This window comes from Prunus avium, chromosome 3 (assembly GCF_965620075.1).
Source record: "Prunus avium chromosome 3, drPruAviu1.hap1.1, whole genome shotgun sequence".
Lineage (NCBI taxonomy): Eukaryota > Viridiplantae > Streptophyta > Magnoliopsida > Rosales > Rosaceae > Prunus > Prunus avium.
Genome location: NC_142286.1, coordinates 39,534,694 through 39,556,284, shown reverse-complemented (window position 1 = coordinate 39,556,284; position 21,591 = coordinate 39,534,694). Strand labels below are relative to the sequence as shown.

Below are 21,591 nucleotides of genomic sequence, written 5' to 3'. Positions count from 1 at the left end.
CATTTATGGAATACTAAAATACTTTATAAAATATTTTTGGGTACTTAAACTTTTTTTCTATGATTTTTAAATAATCAAGACAAATTTTTAAAAACAAATTTGGAAATTAAAACTAAATGTTCATGTGTACAAAATAATTTAAAATAATAAATGACTATTTATTAATGAAACTAATTAAAATATTTAAATACTAATGAAAGTAATTAATCTATAATTAATAATAAAAGTAATTAAATAAAGCTAAGATATATTTAATTACTATTTATTAGGTATTATAATTCATGAAGTTAATTAAAATATCTAATATTAATTATTCACTTAAGAAATAATAATGAAAATATAATTACTAATGAAAGTAATTAAATAAGGCTAAGATATTATATAATTACTAAAAAGAAAATTTTAAAAATAAATTTATTTAAAAACCTTTGCCGACGAAAATATCATGACGAATATTTGCCGGATTGGACCTCTACCGACGGTAATTCGTCGGCAGAGATAAATTTCATCAGGGTAGGTCTAGTCCGGCGAATATTTGCCTGCATAAATCTATGCCGACGAAATTTCGTCGGTTGGATTTTTTTCTTTTTTCTTTTTATTTTAAATATATAAAATTATTTCCTTTACTTTTTTTTTTTTTTTCAACTTCTTTAATTTAATATATGTAATTAACTAAAATCTTAAACTTTTTAAATTATTTTAATTAACAATTATATTTTAATTATTATTTCTTTAGTGAATATTTAAATATTTAAATCATTTCATAAATTATTTAATAAATAATAATTAAATTATTTAAATTATTTTGTGAACTTTATTTTTTATTTTTATATATTAAATAATAATCAAAAAATAATATATTTAAAGAGTATAGATAAGCACTATGACAAAGGGCACCTAAAAAGATAAGCAATCTCTCTGTAAATGCATTCTGTCGATGCAAACAGAGAAGGAACGACAAATTCCGCAACTCCTCCCCAACTAGAGTCTGAGAGGAGATAGGAAAGGGTGACTGGTAAATCGCTCAGCACAGTATGTTTGCCCAGAATCAGAAGAGGCATGTATTTGCTCCAGCTACCAGATAGCAACCCAAGAAATTGCAATGCCTGTAGGAGAATAAGGTTAATTTTTAATAGAGAACAGACAGAGATGTTCAAGCTGGCAAACAAGGAAAATGGTTAATAATTCGCATGAATTTCATTAGAATTTCAAGGGAAGGCAACAGCCCTGTAGTAGGGGTATGCCATTCACTCTACGAAACGTGTTATCACCTACCATGGAAGGATAGCTAGATACACGGCTAATTTCAACTGCATCAACAAGCCACTGTCTTTTGACACTTCCGTCTGCATGTTGCAAAGCTGCTACAACTTCAACGAGCGCATCCCACATACCTGCAAATATGTAAAGTTCAAAGGCACCAGCAGCATTGTAAGAAATTCTCATACTAGAGATGTTTTCAAATATCAGTAACGTCAACTCCTATTCTATTAAGCACTGTGGCGTCGAGCAAACCTTTCACGATACATCCATTTTATTTTCTTATGTTTCGACTAACCATATATTACCATTTAAAAATTATACACATAATTAGAAAGATCCTAACCATTTAATTCTGTGTTCAATATCCAAGCTTTTAGCCTTCCCAGCTCAGTCAATGGGATGGAACCAATCCTAACAAGCTTAGCTTTGGTTTGAACCTTTTTCAGAACTTCAATAAGCTGACCATCTCTTTGTTGCAGGTCCTCCTGGGAAACCTGTAAGGACATTAGGTGCGCCATTAGGTTCAACTAAAGCATTTGTATCCTAATGGTGTTCAACATAAATCAAGTTGCATTGACATATTGTTAGAGCCCTATAAATTTCTTGATTTCCTACTTAGTTTGTATAGCAACAGAAGAAATATCATAGGATTTTCTGAAGGTTGCAAGTTGCAACTCATTCTCATTATCAGCATATTCATCAAACAACAAACTATAATAAGAGTTTCTGTAGGGAACCGCATACCAATAAAAGCAGATATTACTAATTATCTATAGTACATGCAGGAAATCCAACAACCAACTTTTCCGAGTCTTCCTAAAGCATCTAACCGCCTCGGACCACTCCTCTACAGTACGCAACTGACCTCCTCCTTCTATGGCAGGCAATTGCATTGCAGGCATCAAGGAAAAGAGCACCTCCATGCCCTTTTCTATTTGGGATATGTACTCTAGAGAGTCAAGAGAAGCCTCGTATAAACACTGATAGAAACCCTTCCAGCATGAAATACGTAATAAGCTTCTCTCATCAGTGCCAAGTGATTGATATGAAGTAACAGAAGAGAAGTAGCTACGCACATCATCAAATACTTTCTCAAGCCTGGAACCTGAGAATACTTTAATGAGGTCTACAAGATGATCCAGAAGACAAGATTGCAGCTTCAACTCAAGAGTTCTGAATCTGGACAAGTCGGACAGCTCATCCAGGAAACTTGGGAGCTGATCAAATTTATTGGCATGAGCCAATGAGAATTTTACACATTCCTCCCTTAGGGTTCCTTTTTCAAGAGATGATTCTGTTGGAAACAACTCGGCAACCTGCGCCTCATATCTCATGCAGCGTCTGATGATCGTACCCCAATCCAAGGCTGGCAACCGAGGAGCTTGTGAAAGGCACCTTATCACAGTTATTACGGTTGTCTGAATTTAAAAATTCAATACATTAGAAAGACCCATACAGGAAAATAAACAAAGAACAAAATCCTTTGCGTGTGTGTGTGTGTGCGCACAACTGGCACAAAAGGAAGAGGAAAAATGAATATCCATGCTGTAGGCCACAAAAGTTTGATCTATTGGCGAATGTGGTACTTATGAATTATGATATATTATTTCCCCATACATGTCACTTGTAAGTTTGGTGATCTACACTGCATATGACCAATCTTTTCTCTTTCGTTCAATTCTTGACGTGTTTTATTACTTGATTTCCCATCCTTCAAGCATAACCTTCCTTCATAAAACTAATCACACTATGCAATGTATGAAAATTTGACATCTCAGGGGCCTATGCAATGTATGAAAATTTGACATCTCAGGGGCAAAATCAGAACAGATCTTCAAATGTGAAAATAAGAATTCATATGCCCCTATTTATTGATTTCTTCACATCAAGGTATATGAGAAAATAAATGTAATAGTTACATGAACACTTCAACGGCGAAAAAGTTGATGTCAGTTTTGTCACAAGTAATCATGTCTGTTATCCACCAAAAAGGAAAGAAAAAGCGCACTTGTGGACCACTACAAAACCGGTAGCAAGAGATGTACCTCGGTAGAATTGAGATGCATCAGCCATGAAGAAAGCTTCAGAACTGAACTGTCATCTGCAAAACTTTGAGAAACTGATTTTGAACCACCTCCATCGCTATTGATACTATTGTCAAAATTGCAAACTTCCTTGAAGAACAGATGATTTCGAAGAAACGAAACTGCCCATGCAGCATATTGTTGCAATTGATGGTCATCAGAATTCTGTGCAACCAGAAATATATCCTGCATCAACGACGTCAAATGCTGCTCGCAAGTAGGACTAGAAAGTAGAGGGCCCATGAGATATCGAGATTCCTGTTCAGCAGAAACAAGAGTATATATTTGCATGAACCAGAACAAGAACAAAATAACAAAAACTTGTATATGCTTTCTTAAAATAGAAAAATATAACTACCTTGTGTTCATAAGCTGTCTGCATTGAGGTTGGAGGATACATGTCAACCAGGATCCCAGCACCTGCTCCCATAGCATTAACAACTCAAAGCATCCCACTCAAATGGACTAAAGGAGGGTAAGGATTCGAATAACATTTTCTGAACAATTCCAGTAGACCTTTTACATGTTCAACTTCAAGAGAATGCAATCCTCCATTCAGTATGCAGGCTAGGAGGCTTCCTGCTCCTATACAAGATGCCATAAGTAAGCTGTGATAGAAGGTGCCAGATTTTTTGACAGACAATAATTCAGAAATGAGCTCCCTGTAGCCATTCACTAAATGGCGTACTTCATTATCATCCATCAGTTCTAATCTTTGGCAGAATTCGACTACAATGGGAAGTGCAAGACAGGATCCTACGGATAAAACTATCTCAGAACCCCCACTAAAAGACCGAGACCCTTGAACTGGTGTAGTCATTTGTGGAATCCACGAAATGATCAAGTCTTTTATCTTGAGAACAGCATCATGTGCCCCAGCTCTGTACAGTGCACCAACAGAACTCGCCAAACCAAGAACAAGTCCAGCAACACCCCAGATATCTTCGAGAGAGTCATCAGAGTTCTCATGTGACAGTTCAGCAGTTATATTCATATCTATACCAAATGCGTTAGGTGGAAAGTAGGCAGACAGACTTTCCATAACATCAGATGGCAACTGAGTGAGCTGACCTATCATGAGTGATAATGCCTTAACTATCATACCAAGCAAGTCTGCTTCCGTCATCTTGCCTGTTTCTTTGTCCATGTCAGAATTATCACCAGCATCAACCCTGGTAAGAAGATCGTGACAAGAAAAACCCAAGGCAAGCCCACAGGCTCCTCTGACAAGGGTGCTATTGCTACTACACATAACCTGAAAGCATGAACTATTAGTGAAAAAAAGCATGGCCAAGGAAAAAGGGGGAGATCACCAGCTTTTCGAACAAATAAGAAAGAAAAAAAAAGGAATTGAAAATGCCAAATAGAAATTTACAAACCTCAACAAGTCCAGTGATATTCTCAAACTTTTGCTTATGATCTGTTACATGCAGGCAACTTGAGATCAATCCAAGAGAAATCGCAGCAGACCTTTGCGGTGTTCATGTTCATGCTGGACCAACCAATTCAACAGAAATTTTGAGGCATCTGATCTAACAGCATGAGCAGATGGAGGCAAGGCCTAACAAACAGCAACCATAGCCAAAATTTAAGGATGAGTAAAGCATGTAAGACCTAGTATAGAGACATTACTAATTATAAAAGTTAAACCTGCAAGAGAGAATATATCAGACCGTGGAGAGCCTTGAAATTCACTGAGTAAATTATTTTTCCTCTTTTGTTGCTATTTGAGTCAGAACTTCACCGACTAAGTTGAAGCTTCAGTTTCTGAGATCATTTTTCTAGTTAGATAATGCTGTCTATTTGTCACTCCTGCTTCTTCTTCAATTTTTTTTTTCTTTCAAGTTCTTTAGATCATTGTAATATCAGGTCATAGTTTCTCTAGTATTGCATATTGGGTTTTGTTCCTTTTTTTTAATAATGTTTTTTACTTTTAAAAAAACGGTTAGCAGGATTCCAGCTACTCACGAGTCATGACACCAATGAATCAATGCTCAAAATACTACCTGTGTAAGCAAAAATCAATATTGAAAAGAAAATGATATGATGTTTTCTTCAAATAATGCCATAAATGCCCAAGGTATAAGGGGCAGAATAGATTCCAACAAACTTTTCCATCTAATGGAAATCAAAGATAATTGACAAAGTTAATACCCAATGGTACCATATCATACATCTTTTAACAGTAAACACAAAATATGCAAAGCAGTCAGATTATGAAGTTTACATAAAATATCACACAACATAGAACTCTTACCACACAAAGTGCACCAATAGCTAGTGCAATGTTTTCAGCAGATCTAGGAATAGCCTCTTCAGCTGCTTTTATCATACTCTACACATTAGACAAAGAAAAAAAGAAAAGGAGGAAATTTCAGCACAGGCTCAGATATCTAGAGTGTAAATTCTGTACAATTAAATGAAAACAAGACAGTGAACCTTCAGAATGTCACTAGCAGCTTTAGTGGTTTTATCCAAGAGGACAGATGGCACTTTAGCATCAAAGGACAAGACATCTGCCCTCACCCAACGCCGCACAAAGGACTTCCATGATTGCAGTGAAATAAGGGCAATAAAAATATTTCTCGAGAGCTGAAGAGATGAAGCTATTTCCAACAATGCCTTCTCATATCCAGCATGTACATCCCGCAATCCCTATACACAAAATAATGAAGATTTGAAGCACAGTAAAGAGAAGAATAATGCTAATTTTCAACTATCTTACCTTTGATGTCCCTCAGGTGTTTACATCTTTAGGAGTGAAAGAAAGACATAGCAGGGCTGCACCAGGTAACTCTCTAGTGTCAATTCTTTTCCCTACAAATGAACTTTCATATGCTCAGAGCCTCAACCCCAAAGAGAGATGCCAATATGCTATGCAGGTCACACATAGCAAGATCACATCAAGATAATTAAGTTTGATAAATCACTATCAACAATAAGTTAATCACTTCTCAGGGCATGGATTTAATGAAAAGAAGTAACATCTACAAAACTAAAATCACCATTCAGTAATGAAAAGAACGGAAACGTAAAGTCCCGTACACATGAATTTCATGCTATATAAACCTTTCAGTTGAGTTTCGAAACTTCAAGTCCTCTCTCTCTCTCTCTCTCTCTCTCTCTCCTGATACCAACTGCATTCATCTTGTATCTCTTTTAACACAATTTTCCTTTCAAAATTTGTCCAAAAATAGTATCAGCTAAAGTAAGTTTGACCTTCTCTTTACTGAACAACCAAGAAAAGTAACCAGGATTTGTGTGTGCAAATGTTTGCACGGGTCCACCAGCTTCTTTTTAGAAACCACATCTAAGACACCGATCTCTTAATACCTGAAGAAAAGATCACCTGAGGAAACACATCCAGCAGCTTTTCGATCTTACTTCCTGAAACCCTTTTCTCTTTAACCAATCTTCGCCTTGTGCTAAACCATATAAACATAATCTTCTCAATACTAATTAAAATGTTTACACAATTTTAATTTCAGCATGTAAAGGAAATTAAGGACTAGAGAAAAGAATTGATAAGAGAAGGATTAGAGAGAGAAATGTATTGCTTACAGTGCTCATATGTTATGATCTTGACTTGAAGTTCTTCCATGGCCCTCAGTACAGTAATATTTGTTTCAGAAAAAAGCAACTCTGTGGTCCTTTTCTTGAAATCTTGAATGTTCTGATCAATATGTGATATCTACGAAGACATATACATAACATGAAGAAAAACGTGTAAGGAGTATGCCAAAAAGATAATATATAATGAAGATGCTAATATTAGACAAGTGTCCAACAAAGCAAAGGAATCACAAGATTTATGACAACCTGGTCGAGCAAAGACCAGTCATCAAAACTGGGACAAGGTTAATACATAGGTTGCAGGCGTTCTGAAAATTTACCTCATATTGGGCTAAGGCCTCTAAGGAAGAGGCCCTTGCCTTGGCCCATTGTGACTCCAGACCAGGGTGACCAGAGATGCTAACACTCCACAAGATTTGCAAGACATTCTTTGAGGCTTCAGGATATGCTTCAGCATCAATTGCACCCCACCTCAGAAGAAGGTAAATGCTGCCATTAAGCAGAAATTAAAGGACTCTTGAGTATCTTTAAATTTCAAGAGATAATTGAAAAACTCTTGAAGATTATCAAAATTTTAGCCATGTATCTGCAAAAATAAAAAGGCAGAACTAAAGAACAATAACCAGTTTTAACATTCAAATAAATAAAATAAACAGGAAGTCACCGAAATTGGTAATATTGTCACAAACATTCCCAACACTCAGGTATATCCGGTCAATTTCGTCTAGGTTGCAAAAAATCCCTCTATGAGTTGAACTCAACCTCCAGCCTTAACTTTCCAAAAAAAGTAGTGCTGGCAACAAATAGGTGCTTTATGCTATAGTCAAGCAGGCCCACACAATGTAAACTAGCACTTCATACTTAGGCAGGCTTGCCTGTGAGCAAGAACTGTGTCTTCACGATAATCCAGAACATGCTTGGCAATGACATCCCAGGCTGTATAAAAATCTGAAGAGGAGATGTGAATAGAATTTACTCTCACTACACTGTACAGTAACTCATTTGAAAAAGAAAAAATAGTTTTAAATGGGTAAATTTCACTAGAGGCCCTGAACTTTAGGTCATATCTCATACTAGCCTCTGAACTTTAAATTATGACCCTTAAACCCAATCGTGCGTTTAGTTGGTGCAAATCTTAAAAAGGGAAAATTGGCCATCTCCTCCTTTCCTTACACCCCCCCTCCTACCATTTTCTTACTTTTCTGGCAAAAAATAGTTTCCACTCATTAATTGCAAAAAATAGTGACGGCAGTATGAGCCTACCACACAGTTTAGCAAGAAAAAACTGGATGGGCTCGTAACCCTCTACTGGGATAGTGATATTAACTTCATATGGAGTATCATGAGCCGTTTCACCTGAAAATTACAAAAAGAAACTAAGAAGACTTTATTGTAAGGGATATCAAAGCCCACTGCAGCAAAGGATACCCTTACATCTCCAATCAACATTTAACATTGTGGGTGACAAAGTTGTAGGTGGGCTCCCAGTTGCTCCCGACCCTGATACCTTAACCTCCAGACCATTTTCTGGTAAGACCTGCATATATTTTATTAAACAAAGGATACATACTTGGACCAACTTATTCAATGATAAATGGTTTCCCATGCATCAAAGTATAAGGAATTCGAGTACCTTAATAATAGGTCTTTGCACCAAAGTGGAAAGGGAGGCAATTGCAGTCATATAAAGCATTACATGTGTCTGCTCAGTCCCAAAGCTGCAAAATGCAAACTTTATTTAGATTGATGGATACTACATTTTCTTTTTTGGGTTAGGGGGAAGGGATGTTAAATGAAGCAAAACAACTCATAATAATTCCTATACTTAAACTACTCATGGTGAGACTTTTCATAGCCCAATTGAGTCATGCCATCATAAACCTGCAAGTTCATAAGATGGTTCCTTCAGAAAATAATTTACTTTTGCCTGGGAAAATTAATGTACATCAGAGAGAATAAAACAATTCTTACAAGTTCCCATGACCGTGGATGGAAACCTACAGTGAAGCCCTTAAATACTCGTGGACCTGGTTTCTCGCATGGAATAGCTAGTTCGAGAAAAACTCTGAAACATTTAGGAATTGCAACAGAATCAGGGAAACATGAGTGTCTCATAATAAATGAAGGCTCCTATATTGAAACATTTCTGTTATCCCAACACCAGCATGCAATGATTGACTCAATTAACAGAGATTTAACACCACATTTCATTATAATGCAACATAAATTGGAAATCAAGGTACTATTCAAAAGACCTGCAACTCGACTCATAAGTGACATTGCAGATGCATCCAAGTCCACCTGAAAACAAACAATAGTAAGAATCAATCTTAGATTACTGAAAATGACAGAGTCAGAGGCAGTACAATATTAATGGTAGAGATGTAACTTGAGGAGGAAAAAAATTGTAAGTAGTTTTTGATAGAAAACAGGATGAAGCAATGAGACCTTCTATCAGTGTTTTAATTAGGTATGAAATATCAGAGTTACTTGTAGTTTCCTCCCGCTTTCTCTCTTCCTCTCCTTCTCTAGTGCTCTATCTTTCTTGATGAAACAGTTTGCAAAAATTCTTCTAGTGACCTAGTCATATCTTAAATCTTATTCCTGAAACTCATCGCCTTCTCCCTATCCACCTAAACTTATTATTCTCACCACCTTGCTAACAAGTGGCCCCTTTAATCGCAATGGTTCCAATTTGCTAATGGTCTCCATAGAATTTTCTTATATTATCTGCTGTCCATTCAACCAAAGACAGAGTTCAAAAGGGGGCATATCAATTCCTAGTATAAATGGTGACTGCACATATAACCTAGAAGTGAAAGGTACACAAACCTGTGCATTGGCCATTTAAACAACTCCCACATATGATGTTTACCTGAATTTAAAGAAGATAAAAAAAGAATTATGAGAGAAGTGGAATGACAGTGATTGCCAAATATTTAATATATATGTATATATATATATATATGAAAACTTCCAGGAGAAAGAAATAAGGGTTCTAGAGGTTGGAAGTTTTCCAGCATAAAACAACCTGAGCTGTTCGTCACAATTTATCATAACTGTGCTCACATTTCGCCAGGTCGCCATTATAAAACCCCTATATACATTCAGAAATTGAGATAAATATGACAACTGCATTTTCCTATTACATGAAAGAAACCAAACTGCAGTATCATTTTCAACCGAAAAAAAAAGGAAGCTCACTTGAACAAAGTCAACGTGTCCTGAACCAGAAACAAAGTAGTTGAACTTATCAAATCGACCAAAATCTACATATCCCTGCATTAAAATGAACAAATCCAAACAAAAACACCTAATCGAACACAAACTGAAATGTACTCATATGCTATTAATGTGGCAACTTAACAGCCAATGCAGCAATGAAGCTAATAGAATAAGCATATGCATTAGAATAAGCACAAACTGAAATGTACTCATATGTTATTAATGAAGCTAATAGAATAAGCAGAAATTACGGTTGTCTGAATTTAAAAATTCATTACATTAGAAAGACCCATACAGGAAAATAAACAAAGAACAAAATCCTTTGCAAGTGTGTGTGCGCACAACTGGCACAAAAGGAAGACGAAAAATGAATATCCATTCTGTAGGCCACAAAAGTTTGATACGGATGAGGTTGCAACAAGTAACATCACAGGAGGCAGAGGCAACTTCTACAAACACCCTCATCATCCGCTGCCTAGAACAAGAACCCCTATAAAGAGACCATTAGAACAAGAATACTGACAACCCAGACCTAAATGGCTGGTCCTCTGATTGGTCTTCCTCTCAGCATCCTCGGTCCACCGATGAACAGTAAAGTCAGTACAAAAGTCAATATGGATGAGGTTGCAACAAGTAACATCACAATAGGCAGAGGCAGCACAATGGCATACCAATAGCCACTTGGGTTTTGAGAAGAAACAGTTGGAATGATAATTCTTTGGGTTTGGTGGAAGGGGATGGGAGGGTAGATGAAGATTTGAGGGTAACTTTCAAACCCGATCCTCACGTGGTCGTATTCTTCCTCTTCCTCTTCCTCTGCTCTTGGGAAGGCTCCTCTTTCCTCTTCCGAATCTTCATCATATCGGAAGATGATTTTTTTGTCGGCGCTTCTTCGGGATTTTAATGCTAGGCCGGCCGATGTCTGGATGATGGGGGTGGCAATGTCAGCGGCATGGGCAGGGGTGTAGAAGATGAGAAAAGGGAGGGCAATGAAGATGAGGATGGCAAATCTTGGTGACTCCATGATTGACAAAAGATGAAAACTGAAGAAAAGTTAGAGACTTCAGGGGTTGCTTATCAGAAATGGAGTTTTGGTGGTAAGCTGTGCTGTGAATTTTTTATATTGCCCCGATTCAATTGGCAAGCCATACTATGGAAGGATTTTTGGGAGGATGTTGAGGCTCCTAATTTCCCAATGGTTGACTTTGATTCTTGGCTTCTTCAAAACTTAAAATCCCACAGAACCTTTCATAGTATTCCTTGGTCGTTGGTCTTCACAGTTTTTATTTGGTTTGTTTGGAAATGGCGTTGTAAGGTGGTCTTTGAGCAGAATTTTTCGATTCCGCCTAACTCTCGTCAAATAATTTTGAATTATGCTATGGACTGGTTTACTGTTTGTAATCATACTCCTGATCCTGTTGTGATGCGACTGGTTCAGTTACATTGGATTGCTCCCAGGCATGGGATCTGTAAAATCAATACTGATGGTAGCAGGAAAACTGAAACGGGGTGTATTGGTGCTGGTGGTATCTTGAGAGACTCCACTGGCAAGTGGTTAAATGGTTTTTCTGTGAATCTTGGGGTTGGGACAATCCTAGAGGCCGAACTGTGGGGTGTTTTTTGGGGCCTCAAGTTGGCTTGGAATATGGGCTTCAGAGTTGTGGAAGTTGAATGTGATGCTAGCTCTGTGGTGGCCCTCCTTCAGAATGCTCCTATGTCTGATCATCCTCTTTTTAGTCTTCTAAACTGCTATCATCTGAAGCTTCATGATGACTGGACTTGCTCTCTTACCCATATCTACCGTGAGCAAAATCGTGTTGCTGATCTTCTGGCTACCAAAAGCTATGATCTCCCTCTTGGACCTCATATTTTTGCCTCGGAGCCTGCCTTTCTTAGTACTGTCCTTGCTGTTGATACTAGCAATGTGGCTAGTCCTCGTTTAATTCCCTTATAGCTGTTGTGTCTTTGTCTGGGCGTTAGCCCTCCTTAGCACCAAAAAAAAAAAAAAAAAAAATAATAATAATAATAATATATATAAAAAAAAAAGGACCGCCCAGCGCTTAGAGCGTGTTGACACATTTGAAGTGCCAAATATTGTCCTGAACTGCAAAAGGACCAAATGACAAATAACAAATAACAATACTTGCAGATAAGACAAAAGGATCCGGGGTCAATTCGCGAATATATAAAGTGGACAATGTCGTTTCTGCCTTGCTAGTTTATAAAGAAGAATAAGGACAGTATCGACTTTTCAGATTTCATTTCAGCTCGAAGTCACGCGTTGCTGCAGCTCGCTCATCTTATGCATCTCCTCTCTCCTCTTGGACTCAGTCTGAATTTACTTACAATCTAGTCCAAATTCAAACCCAAACTTCCAAAACTTTTTTATCTATCGGACCCAACTTGTTACAATTTTTTTTTAACAAGCGATAATCACTAAAGTGGAGGGGGATTTCTCACACACACACAAAACTAAAGTGTATTTATTTGGATTCAAACCTGATGAGACCTTTTGTCTACAAGTCAAAGCCTTTTTTTCACTGGTCTATACCCGTTGGCCAACTTGTTATGTGTTGTGTATTATGTATTATGCATTTCTCTATTTTCGCTTTTCTGGGTGACCAAACAGAATATAAAAAGTTTGACTTTGTGAAGTGAAAGTGTTATTTTATTACCAAAGCTGTCTTTTTTTAAAATATATTTTATAACTCAAAATCTGATTTGCATATTTTCTTTTTCAGGGTTGTCAGTAAGTAGAGGAATCATCATAGCAGTGGTTTTGGCAGCAGCTGCCTTCATATTGCTGTCTCTCTTTGCTGCTTATGCAGGCTATGCAAAATTGGTACAGATTAAACAAGGTATATACATAATAATGAGCACATGTTTGCAAAGTTTAAAAAATCTATGATGGAGGAGTTTGATATGACTGACTTGGGAAGGATGAGATATTTTCTTGGAATAGAAGTTATGCAGACAACCAAAGGGATTTTTATTAGACAGAAAAAGTATGCATCTGAAGTTCTTGAGAGGTTTCAAATGGAGGATTGCAATCCGGTTCAGAATCCAATTGTTCCTGGGGTGAAGTTAGTGAATAATTCAGGTGAAAATAAGGTGGATGCTACTCTCTACAAACAGATTGTCGGTAGTCTCATCTATCTAACAGCCACTCGACCTGACTTGATGTATGTAGTCAGCTTCATTAGTAGGTACATGGAGTCACCAACAGTTTCAGATCTTCAAGCTGCAAAGAGAGTGCTTCGCTATGTTAAAGGAACAACTAATTTTGGTTTGTTTTACAAGAAGGGAAAAGCTGGGGAGTTGATTGCATTTAGTGACAGTGATTATGCAGGAGATTTAGATGATCGAAAGAGTACTACTGGTTATGTTTTTATGCTTAGCTCAGGAGCTGTGTCTTGGTCTTCAAAGAAGCAACCGGTGGTGACACTTTCAACAACCGAAGCAGAATTCATTGCAGCTACAGCATGTGCTTGCCAAGGTGTATGGTTAAGAAGGTTGCTTGAAGAATTGTGCTGTGCTCAGAAGAATCCAACTATAATTTATTGTGACAATAGTTCTGCAATCAAACTTTCGAAGAATCCTGTGTTGCATGGGAGAAGCAAGCACATAGATGTTCGATTTCATTTTCTCCGTGACTTAGCAAGGGATAAGATTGTGGAGCTTAGTTACTGTCAAAGTCAAGAACAAGCATCTGATATCTTGACTAAGCCATTGAAGGGTGAAGGCTTCATAAAGCTGCGTGGTTTGCTTGGAGTATGCAGTGATTCTGTAGTAAACTGATCTTGAAGATTCAGTTTAAGGGAGGATGTTGAACGAACTAGCCGTTGTTTAAGTTGTTCTATTTTCTAGGATAAGATAAGCAGGTTGTTGCTACTTGCTTAACAATCCCGATTGTTGAGGGATTCTTTTGTTATATGACTTAGTCTTTTACCACGTTTAGGTCTGTTACAACGTGGGTTGCTGTTTGGTTTATCTTGCTTGTAAGGTTATATAATAACCATTGTTTGCTATTCAATAAATACAATTCTCCCACTTTCAAAGTCCATCAGTAAAGAGTTCTTAATACGTTAACACATCATCCCCGCTTTTGTCAAAGAAATGGAAAGCCTTTCCCAGCTTATCACCACCCACCATTGGGGCACCCACTTTGTTAATTCCACGCCGCCCATGTACGGCTTAGCCCAATGCTTCCAAGACCTCTCTCACACTGACTGCCTCCTCTGCTACGCCGCTAGTGGCACTAAGATCCCTCGCTGCCTCCCCTCTCTTTCCGCTACCATTTTTCTCGACGGTTGCTACCTCCGTTATGATAACTACAGCTTCTACCAACAACCCACAGACCCTTCTCGTGACGCCGTGATCTGCAGCTCGTCATCAAAACACGAGCTTGAAAATGAAGATCGAATGGAGTTTGTGAAGAATGTCGGGTTTGCCATTCGTAATGTTACTAAAGCTGCTGTTGACAATGGTCGGTTTATGCTCTGGCTCAGTGTTGGAAAACTGTAGGGCGTGATGGGTGCAGAGCTTGCTTGGAGAAGGGAGGTGAGGCAGTGAGGGGATGTGCACCAAAGAAGGAAGGGAGGGCTTTGAATGCAGGGTGTTATTTGAGATATTCAACTGAGAAATTCTATAATGATGAGGAACAAGCAGAGCATATGGCAGATCATGGTCGTGGTAATATAATATAACCCTTTTTCTTCTTCTTTTTGCCCTTTTTAAATGTTTTTATTTTCAGGGGTTTATGAACTAAATTAATATTTTTTAGCATAGTTTGGATCATATTCTTGCTTCAGAGGGACTCTGTCTGGTTGCAGAGGAATCTCATAACTCTGTTGTTTTTCCACAAACTCAAATTTGTGAAATCGAACCTCAGTTTCTCTATTTTCGCTTTTCTGGGTGACCAAACAGAATATAAAAAGTTTGACTTTGTGAATTGAAAGTGTTATTTTATTACCAAAGCTGTCTTTTTTTAAAATATATTTTATAACTCAAAATCTGATTTGCATATTTTCTTTTTCAGGGTTGTCAGTAAGTAGAGGAATCATCATAGCAGTGGTTTTGGCAGCAGCTGCCTTCATATTGCTGTCTCTCTTTGCTGCTTATGCAGGCTATGCAAAATTGGTACAGATTAAACAAGGTATATACATAATACATTTATATATTTCTATGGGTTACTTGTGAAAAATTGTCATTGTTTCTACAATATTTTAACATATATTCTCTCACATTCTTTATCCAGAGCGCAGTGGTGCATGGTTGGCTTCAATAAGCATCAACAAGTACTCTAGCTTGAAGTTCAAGTATGAAACACTTGAAAATGCCACAGATTATTTCAACTCCTCTAGAAAAATTGGCCTCTAGATTATTTCAACTCCTCTAAAAAATAATAAGTGCAATTTTTTATTTATTTATTTATAAGGATAGTATGAATAAATATGCAAATGTTTGGTGATGTGTTAAAGAAAAGTATGATTATATTTGGTGGTATGATTATGTTTGGTGATACAATATGTTGTTCGTCTTATTATATATATATATATATAATTGTTGTATTAATAAATGACACAAATTAATGTGCTAATCATACAATTATAAACTAGGAATGAGTAGAATTCAATAGAAACACAATTTTTTAAACAAGTAACACACACACAAAATAATGAAAGAGGGGGATTTGTCATTCAAGTGAAGTAATCCTAATCCTAAACCCTTATTTATACATAATTATATATGTATGCGGGCCTAACGGGCGGGGCTTTTGTGGGCGGGCCAGGCCGGGCTTTCATGGGCTTAATCGAGCCGGGCCAATGGGTCGGGCCGGGCTTCAAACACCCAAGCCCAAGCCCAAGCGGGCCGTGCCCTCTCAAACCCCATAACGGGCCAGGCCGGGCTTTTTTTCGATGGGCCGGTCGGGCCCCCGTAGGCCCATGAGCCCGCGGGCCAAATGATGAGATTATGCATCAATTTTGCAGTTAACCTTGAGTATCACCTAAGTAGCCTCATCATTGTCAATGTTTTCTGGCAATCACCTTTGATAGCACTCATTAGCATTGCACCGTTACCACATTTTCTTTCTTGTTCAATGCAGTTATGCAACTTGAATATTTGATGGTTTATAGTTTTTGGTGACTTTCCAGGGGGAGAGAAGGATGTAGAAGTTCAACGTTCAGGTGGCAAGATTGTTAAAAAAATGTAGAGTAGCAAAATAGTGGTTCATCTTACTGGATGTGCAATTGACATGGTCTCATTGAAGACTACTGGAGATCTTCATGATGCAAAGCAATCTTTAGTAGAACTGCTTTGCTTATCTTTCTTTGAGTTAGAATAATGTATTTGCTGAAGCTTTGTTTTTTTTTTTTTTTATAACAATCAATCCTTTCAGTTACTTCATTAATTTTACAAACCAACGGTTGTAGACCTAGCATTTTGATAATAGGTTCACAGAGTTGAAGTTTATGATATGTGTCAAATTTTCCAGGTTAACGGGCCGAGGGCCCACTCCAACAACACCGATACTGTCCCCACTTTACCACCTGCACAATCCTCAGGTGTGGGGTTTTATCACAAAAGGCCTCGGTGTTAGTTAGAGTGAGGTAATTCTATTTAAAGTACTCTTTCTCCTTCCCTCTCTCCGATGTGGGACACAATTGGTTTCAACAATATTTACTTTGCATGTTTCTCCAAACCAAAGATATGCTGCCAAGAACATTTTTACAACTTGACCTTGATCCATGTATACATCGCAAATTATAACCTGATCCAACCTAGAGAAATGTCATCGACTTTGTAGACCTTTTCATGCTACAATGAGCTCAACTTTGTCCTGCTTTTGAACAATGTCTGCACTCTGGCAACCTTCTCGAAGTGATCACTAAACAAACCTTTTCAATTTGGGCATTCCTGAACGCCCACATGGTAACAACATCTTTGAACTTTAGGACATGGTGTCGAACAAAATATCGCAAATAAAGCTTATGATTTTTGCAAATTTTTGCGGTCTTGAACAACATATTGTGCTCATTGCCAGCAATGTCATACGTTGTGACCCAAATGCCTTGTGTAGGATATTCATTACCATTCATCAATGGGAAGACGTGTTCTTCTGCGTCACATTTCTTCACCTCTAATGAGAACATCGCATCAGATTTTGTCAAGTGTCTCTCAAAAGGCTTGCTACGTATTTGAATCAAGTGTTGGATGCTTGGGACTGGTGGGAGATCAGGAGGGACATACTTGCAAAATCCATGGCATGAACCTAATTCTAGTTTTGGCTGTTCTTGTGTTGCAATGGCTTGTTGGGATTGTTGGGCTCATGGAGTTGCGTGTTCTTGAAATTGAATTGAGCGTTGGAGGCTCGGGATTGGTGGGAAATCACGAGGCATATAGGTTCCAATTCCATGGAAAGATCCTAGTTCTAGTTGTTGTGGTAGTTGAGGCATGCCTTGTTGTGGTAGTTGAGGCATGCCTTCTTCGCGACAATCGAATCCGTCTCCTCCTTCGTAACCCCCTTCTTCAATGGCGTAGGCGCCTTCTCCACCAAGTCCTTGGCCTCCTTCATCCCCAAACTTGTAAACGTCCTCACCTCCTTAATCACTTTGATCTTTGCTGCAGCATCAAAAGAATCGAGCTTTACATCAAAAGCCGTCTTCTCCACCTTCTCCTCGCCTTTAGCCGCCGAACCACCTTTGTCCGCGCCTTTCAAGCCGCCAAATCCCATCCCCGGCATCATCATCGCCATCACCGGCATCTCCTTTATGCCCAATTTCTCCCTCAGAACCTCCGTGAGGTCTGAGACTTCGAGCAAAGTCAGGCCCGATATCTCATCCGCGATCGCCGATACCGTCTCAGACGGAGGTGGCCATTGCTCCGGTGTAGCGGTGATGTAATTGCACACGAAATGAGAACTAATCTAGGTCTTTGATTGGAGAGAGGATAGAGGAGGGCTTTGGGGGATCATGAATCAATCTTATGACTCAAATTTGATAATTTATCCATAGATCATAAAGAGTAATAGCTTCTGACTTATGTTTTCATACTTTCTAACTGATTCAGAACAAAAAACAAAGGTTAAAATTATTTAAAAAGGCATGAAAAGAAACAATGGAGAATGACCATAAGTCATCAATGGAGGAGAACGAACATGAAAATATAGCATCCCAATTTTTTTTAAAAATTGATAGAAAAAAAAAATCATATATACTCACCAATAACCAAAGGAGGGACAGTGGAGTGCCAATTGATGGTGTATGAGGATAGCCGATGAAGAAGGCGAGAGGAGACGGTGACTGTAGAAGAGGAGAGGAACGAAGGAGGGGAGGAGGGGAGAACCAGTTTTCAAGTTGGCTAGGGTTTTTTTGTTTCCTTTTCTTTTTCTTTTTCTTAAGGGTGAACTACGTATATCTCGTTTTCTGTATACTTATCGTTTGCCCAAATCTTCACACACATGCTGAAGGTCTTCACCTTCACCCATCATCCATCACATCTCATCACTAAGTTGGACTTAATTTTGGCTGAACTATTTTGAGCATCAACAGTTCGGCGCCGTATGTGGGAAACGATACAAAAGGCTTCTATCGTTCTCCCTTTCTTTAGTGACCTTCGGCACCCCTCCGACCATCATCCATAACCATTTAGCACTGTCTGTGCCGAAGCAGTCATGAGTCAAACTCAAACATCACATCAGCCTTGCCGAACAGCAAGGCCTGTGCTGAAACACGAAGGGGCTCACATATCCCTTTCCTCCCCCTGCCGAAGCTTCAAGGCTCAGCTCCAGCATGTTGCCTCTTGAAGCCCAGCTCCACAAACCTGTAAAAGGTCAAGCCAAGACCTACCCAGAAGGCTCATGCCACAAGGCACAACACTTGCCTAGCCTAGACCCCCTTGGCTCCCTTCGACATACCTTTTCTTGCGACACGCAAGCTTTACACCTTCGGCACCCTCGTCCTAGCCACATCGCCCTGCGACATGCAAGCTTTGTGTCGCTTTCGGCACCCCGTGCCTAAACACATTGTCTTGCGACATGCAAGCTTTGTGTATTTGGCATCCCTTTGCCTTTGGCAGCCTCGTCCCTAGCCACATTGTCTTGCGATACGCAAGCTTTACACATTCGGCACCCTCGTGCCTAGCCACATCGCCCTGCGACATGCAAGCTTTGTGTCGCCTTCGGCATCTCCTATGCCTTCGGCACCCATTGCCTAAACACATTGTCTTGCGACATACAAGCTTTGTATATTTGGCATCCCTTTGCATTCGGCAGCCTCGTGCCTAGCCACATCACTTTGCGACACGCAAGCTTTACACCTTCGACACCCTCGTCCTTAGCCACATCGCCTTGCGACATGCAAGCTTTGTGTCGCCTTCGGCATCCTTTTACCTTCGGCACCCCCGTGCCTAAGCACATTGCCTTGCGACATACAAGCTTTGTGTTGCCTTTAGCATCCCTTCACCTTCGGCACCCTTTTGCCTAAGCGCACACTCGGCACCCCCTTGCCTAAGCACATTGCCTTGCAACATGCAAGCTTTGTGTCGCATTCGACATCCCTTCATCTTCATGCCCTTCGGTATCCTTGCATAACAAACTGAGAGCTTTCAGACTAGCTTATGAAGCCCATCACTCCACGTCTCTAGACTACATCAGATCCTTACCAACACGACAAGGATCGAGCGCAGCCCAAAGGCTCAACCCAAGCCGACATGGCCCCTTATTTTCACTTTGCGACACGTGCCTAGCCCAGACACACTCAAGCCCTGCTGAAGGTTCCTTCTCTTTCTTCCAGAGCCCAGCTCCAAATTGTGCCAAACACCCAAGAGGCCCAGCCTCTTACCGCAGTTTGAGACATGCTCAAAATTCCCCTATGGTCACCTGCCGAACGGTGGACATGTGGAGAACAAGGTTCTTGAAATGGAATGAAGTGATGAGAAGGCACAAAGTTTCCACAGAACCAACCTAGTCCTAGTTCCTGTAGTAGTATAGGCATGCCTTGTTGTGCTGCAATGGCTTCTTGGGCATGCAGGGCAACAAGACATGACTCTAAACTCATAGTGCCTATATAGGAGCTCGGAAGTTTCAGTGACCTTTACATATGAGTAACAAAATGCCTAAGACTAGCTCGGAGTTTTCATTAATGTGCTTTGTGCCCCATTCCCAACATCTTTATTAATCATATTGACCAAAACAGGGATTTCTAAACCAGATTACTAGAAAACTTTCTGAGTTAACAAACCCCAAAAAACAATTAGAGCTAGCTCCTGTTGCCAGACTCATTCACTAAGCTACACACACTACAACCCACACCACACAATCAAAATTCAAATTCACAAACGTATAAGCAAAAAATTGCCCAAATTACCTCACTCCATAGTAACTTTGGCACCAACTTCCTTCATCTTCACGACAATCGAATCTGCCTCCTCCTTCGTAACCCCCTTCTTCAATAGCGTAGGCGCCTTCTCCACCAAGTCCTTGGCCTCCTTCATCCCCAAACTTGTAAACGTCCTCACCTCCTTAATCACTTTGATCTTTGCTGCAGCATCAAAAGAATCGAGCTTTACATCAAAAGCCGTCTTCTCCACCTTCTCCTCGCCTTTAGCTGCCGCCGAACCACCTTTGTCCGCGCCTTTCAAGCTGCCAAATCCCATCCTCGGCATCATCATCGCCGACATCTCCTTTATGCCCAATTTCTCCCTCAGATCCTCCGTGAGGTCTGAGACTTCGAGCAAAGTCAGGCCCGATATCTCATCCGCGATCGCCGATATCGTCTCGGACGGAGGTGGCCGTTGCTCCGGTGTAGCGGTGGTGTAATTGCACACAAAATGAGAACTAATCTGGGGCTTTGATTGGAGAGAGGATAGAGGAGGGCTTTGGGGGGTTTAGGGTTTTGGGAATACAAGAAAAATGTGGGGAAATGAACCGTAAATATCTCATTTTTCTAGGGTTGGGGGTGTGATTTCAGGCAATTGGGGAAGTTATCTAAGCATTGTGGTCCTGATTAGGTTAGCATAAGCTTGGTGCTTTCATGGCTTCTGAAGCTTAGAAGAGATAGAGTGACTGGTATGGCGCGAGTTTGAGTGACCGCTTGTAGGCATAAACTCTATACGGGGACGAAGGCTTGAGTTGCCCTCCACCAAGGTCTGTGAACTTCAGACAAAAATTGATGATGGGCCCAAATCCATTCATTGGGCCTTGAACCGGGCTTGGCCCAAAGGTTTTTGGGAAATTTTATTTACAATACACCCAACAAGTTAATCAGAATACCCATACCTAATTTTTAAGATTATAGCATGTTCACATATTAGATTACATGGTAGCGAAGAACAATTTCTTTCAAACAACATAAAGCTGCATATGTCTGTCTAAACCAAAAAAATAATAAATAAAAAGAAGAGAAGAAACCTACCGGTCTCCTTGTGTCTGTCTTCCGCTAAACAC

At 39.3% G+C, this 21,591-nt stretch overlaps 1 protein-coding gene and 3 pseudogenes across 4 annotated transcripts; 1 reads left to right on the top strand and 3 right to left on the bottom strand.

Moving 5' to 3' along the window:
• Window positions 1–844: 844 nt before the first annotated feature.
• LOC110756126 (protein RST1-like) lies at window positions 845–6,789 on the bottom strand (annotated as a pseudogene). Its single transcript, XR_015834561.1, has 11 exons — window positions 6,681–6,789; window positions 6,073–6,164; window positions 5,787–6,002; window positions 5,605–5,682; window positions 4,727–4,908; window positions 3,706–4,602; window positions 3,309–3,605; window positions 2,043–2,681; window positions 1,607–1,757; window positions 1,276–1,394; window positions 845–1,106 (listed from the first exon to the last, which is right to left on the bottom strand). The product of XR_015834561.1 is annotated as a protein RST1-like (transcript).
• LOC148296153 (uncharacterized) lies at window positions 3,991–10,205 on the bottom strand (annotated as a pseudogene). Its single transcript, XR_015834753.1, has 17 exons — window positions 10,125–10,205; window positions 9,952–10,017; window positions 9,753–9,795; window positions 9,176–9,221; window positions 8,892–8,985; window positions 8,746–8,801; window positions 8,554–8,638; window positions 8,355–8,457; window positions 8,184–8,276; window positions 7,241–7,409; window positions 6,909–7,038; window positions 6,681–6,772; window positions 6,073–6,164; window positions 5,787–6,002; window positions 5,605–5,682; window positions 4,727–4,908; window positions 3,991–4,602 (listed from the first exon to the last, which is right to left on the bottom strand). The product of XR_015834753.1 is annotated as an uncharacterized LOC148296153 (transcript).
• Window positions 3,991–21,260, bottom strand: LOC148296152 (uncharacterized; annotated as a pseudogene). Its single transcript, XR_015834754.1, has 19 exons — window positions 20,513–21,260; window positions 10,125–10,199; window positions 9,952–10,017; window positions 9,753–9,795; window positions 9,176–9,221; window positions 8,892–8,985; window positions 8,746–8,801; window positions 8,554–8,638; window positions 8,355–8,457; window positions 8,184–8,276; window positions 7,585–7,868; window positions 7,241–7,409; window positions 6,909–7,038; window positions 6,681–6,772; window positions 6,073–6,164; window positions 5,787–6,002; window positions 5,605–5,682; window positions 4,727–4,908; window positions 3,991–4,602 (listed from the first exon to the last, which is right to left on the bottom strand). The product of XR_015834754.1 is annotated as an uncharacterized LOC148296152 (transcript).
• LOC110755592 (cysteine-rich receptor-like protein kinase 42) lies at window positions 14,262–15,524 on the top strand. Its single transcript, XM_088250720.1, has 4 exons — window positions 14,262–14,601; window positions 14,670–14,837; window positions 15,184–15,300; window positions 15,403–15,524. The coding sequence occupies exons 1-4, from the start codon at window positions 14,262–14,264 to the stop codon at window positions 15,522–15,524; spliced, it is 747 nt and encodes a 248-aa protein (XP_088106846.1).
• Window positions 21,261–21,591: the final 331 nt, after the last annotated feature.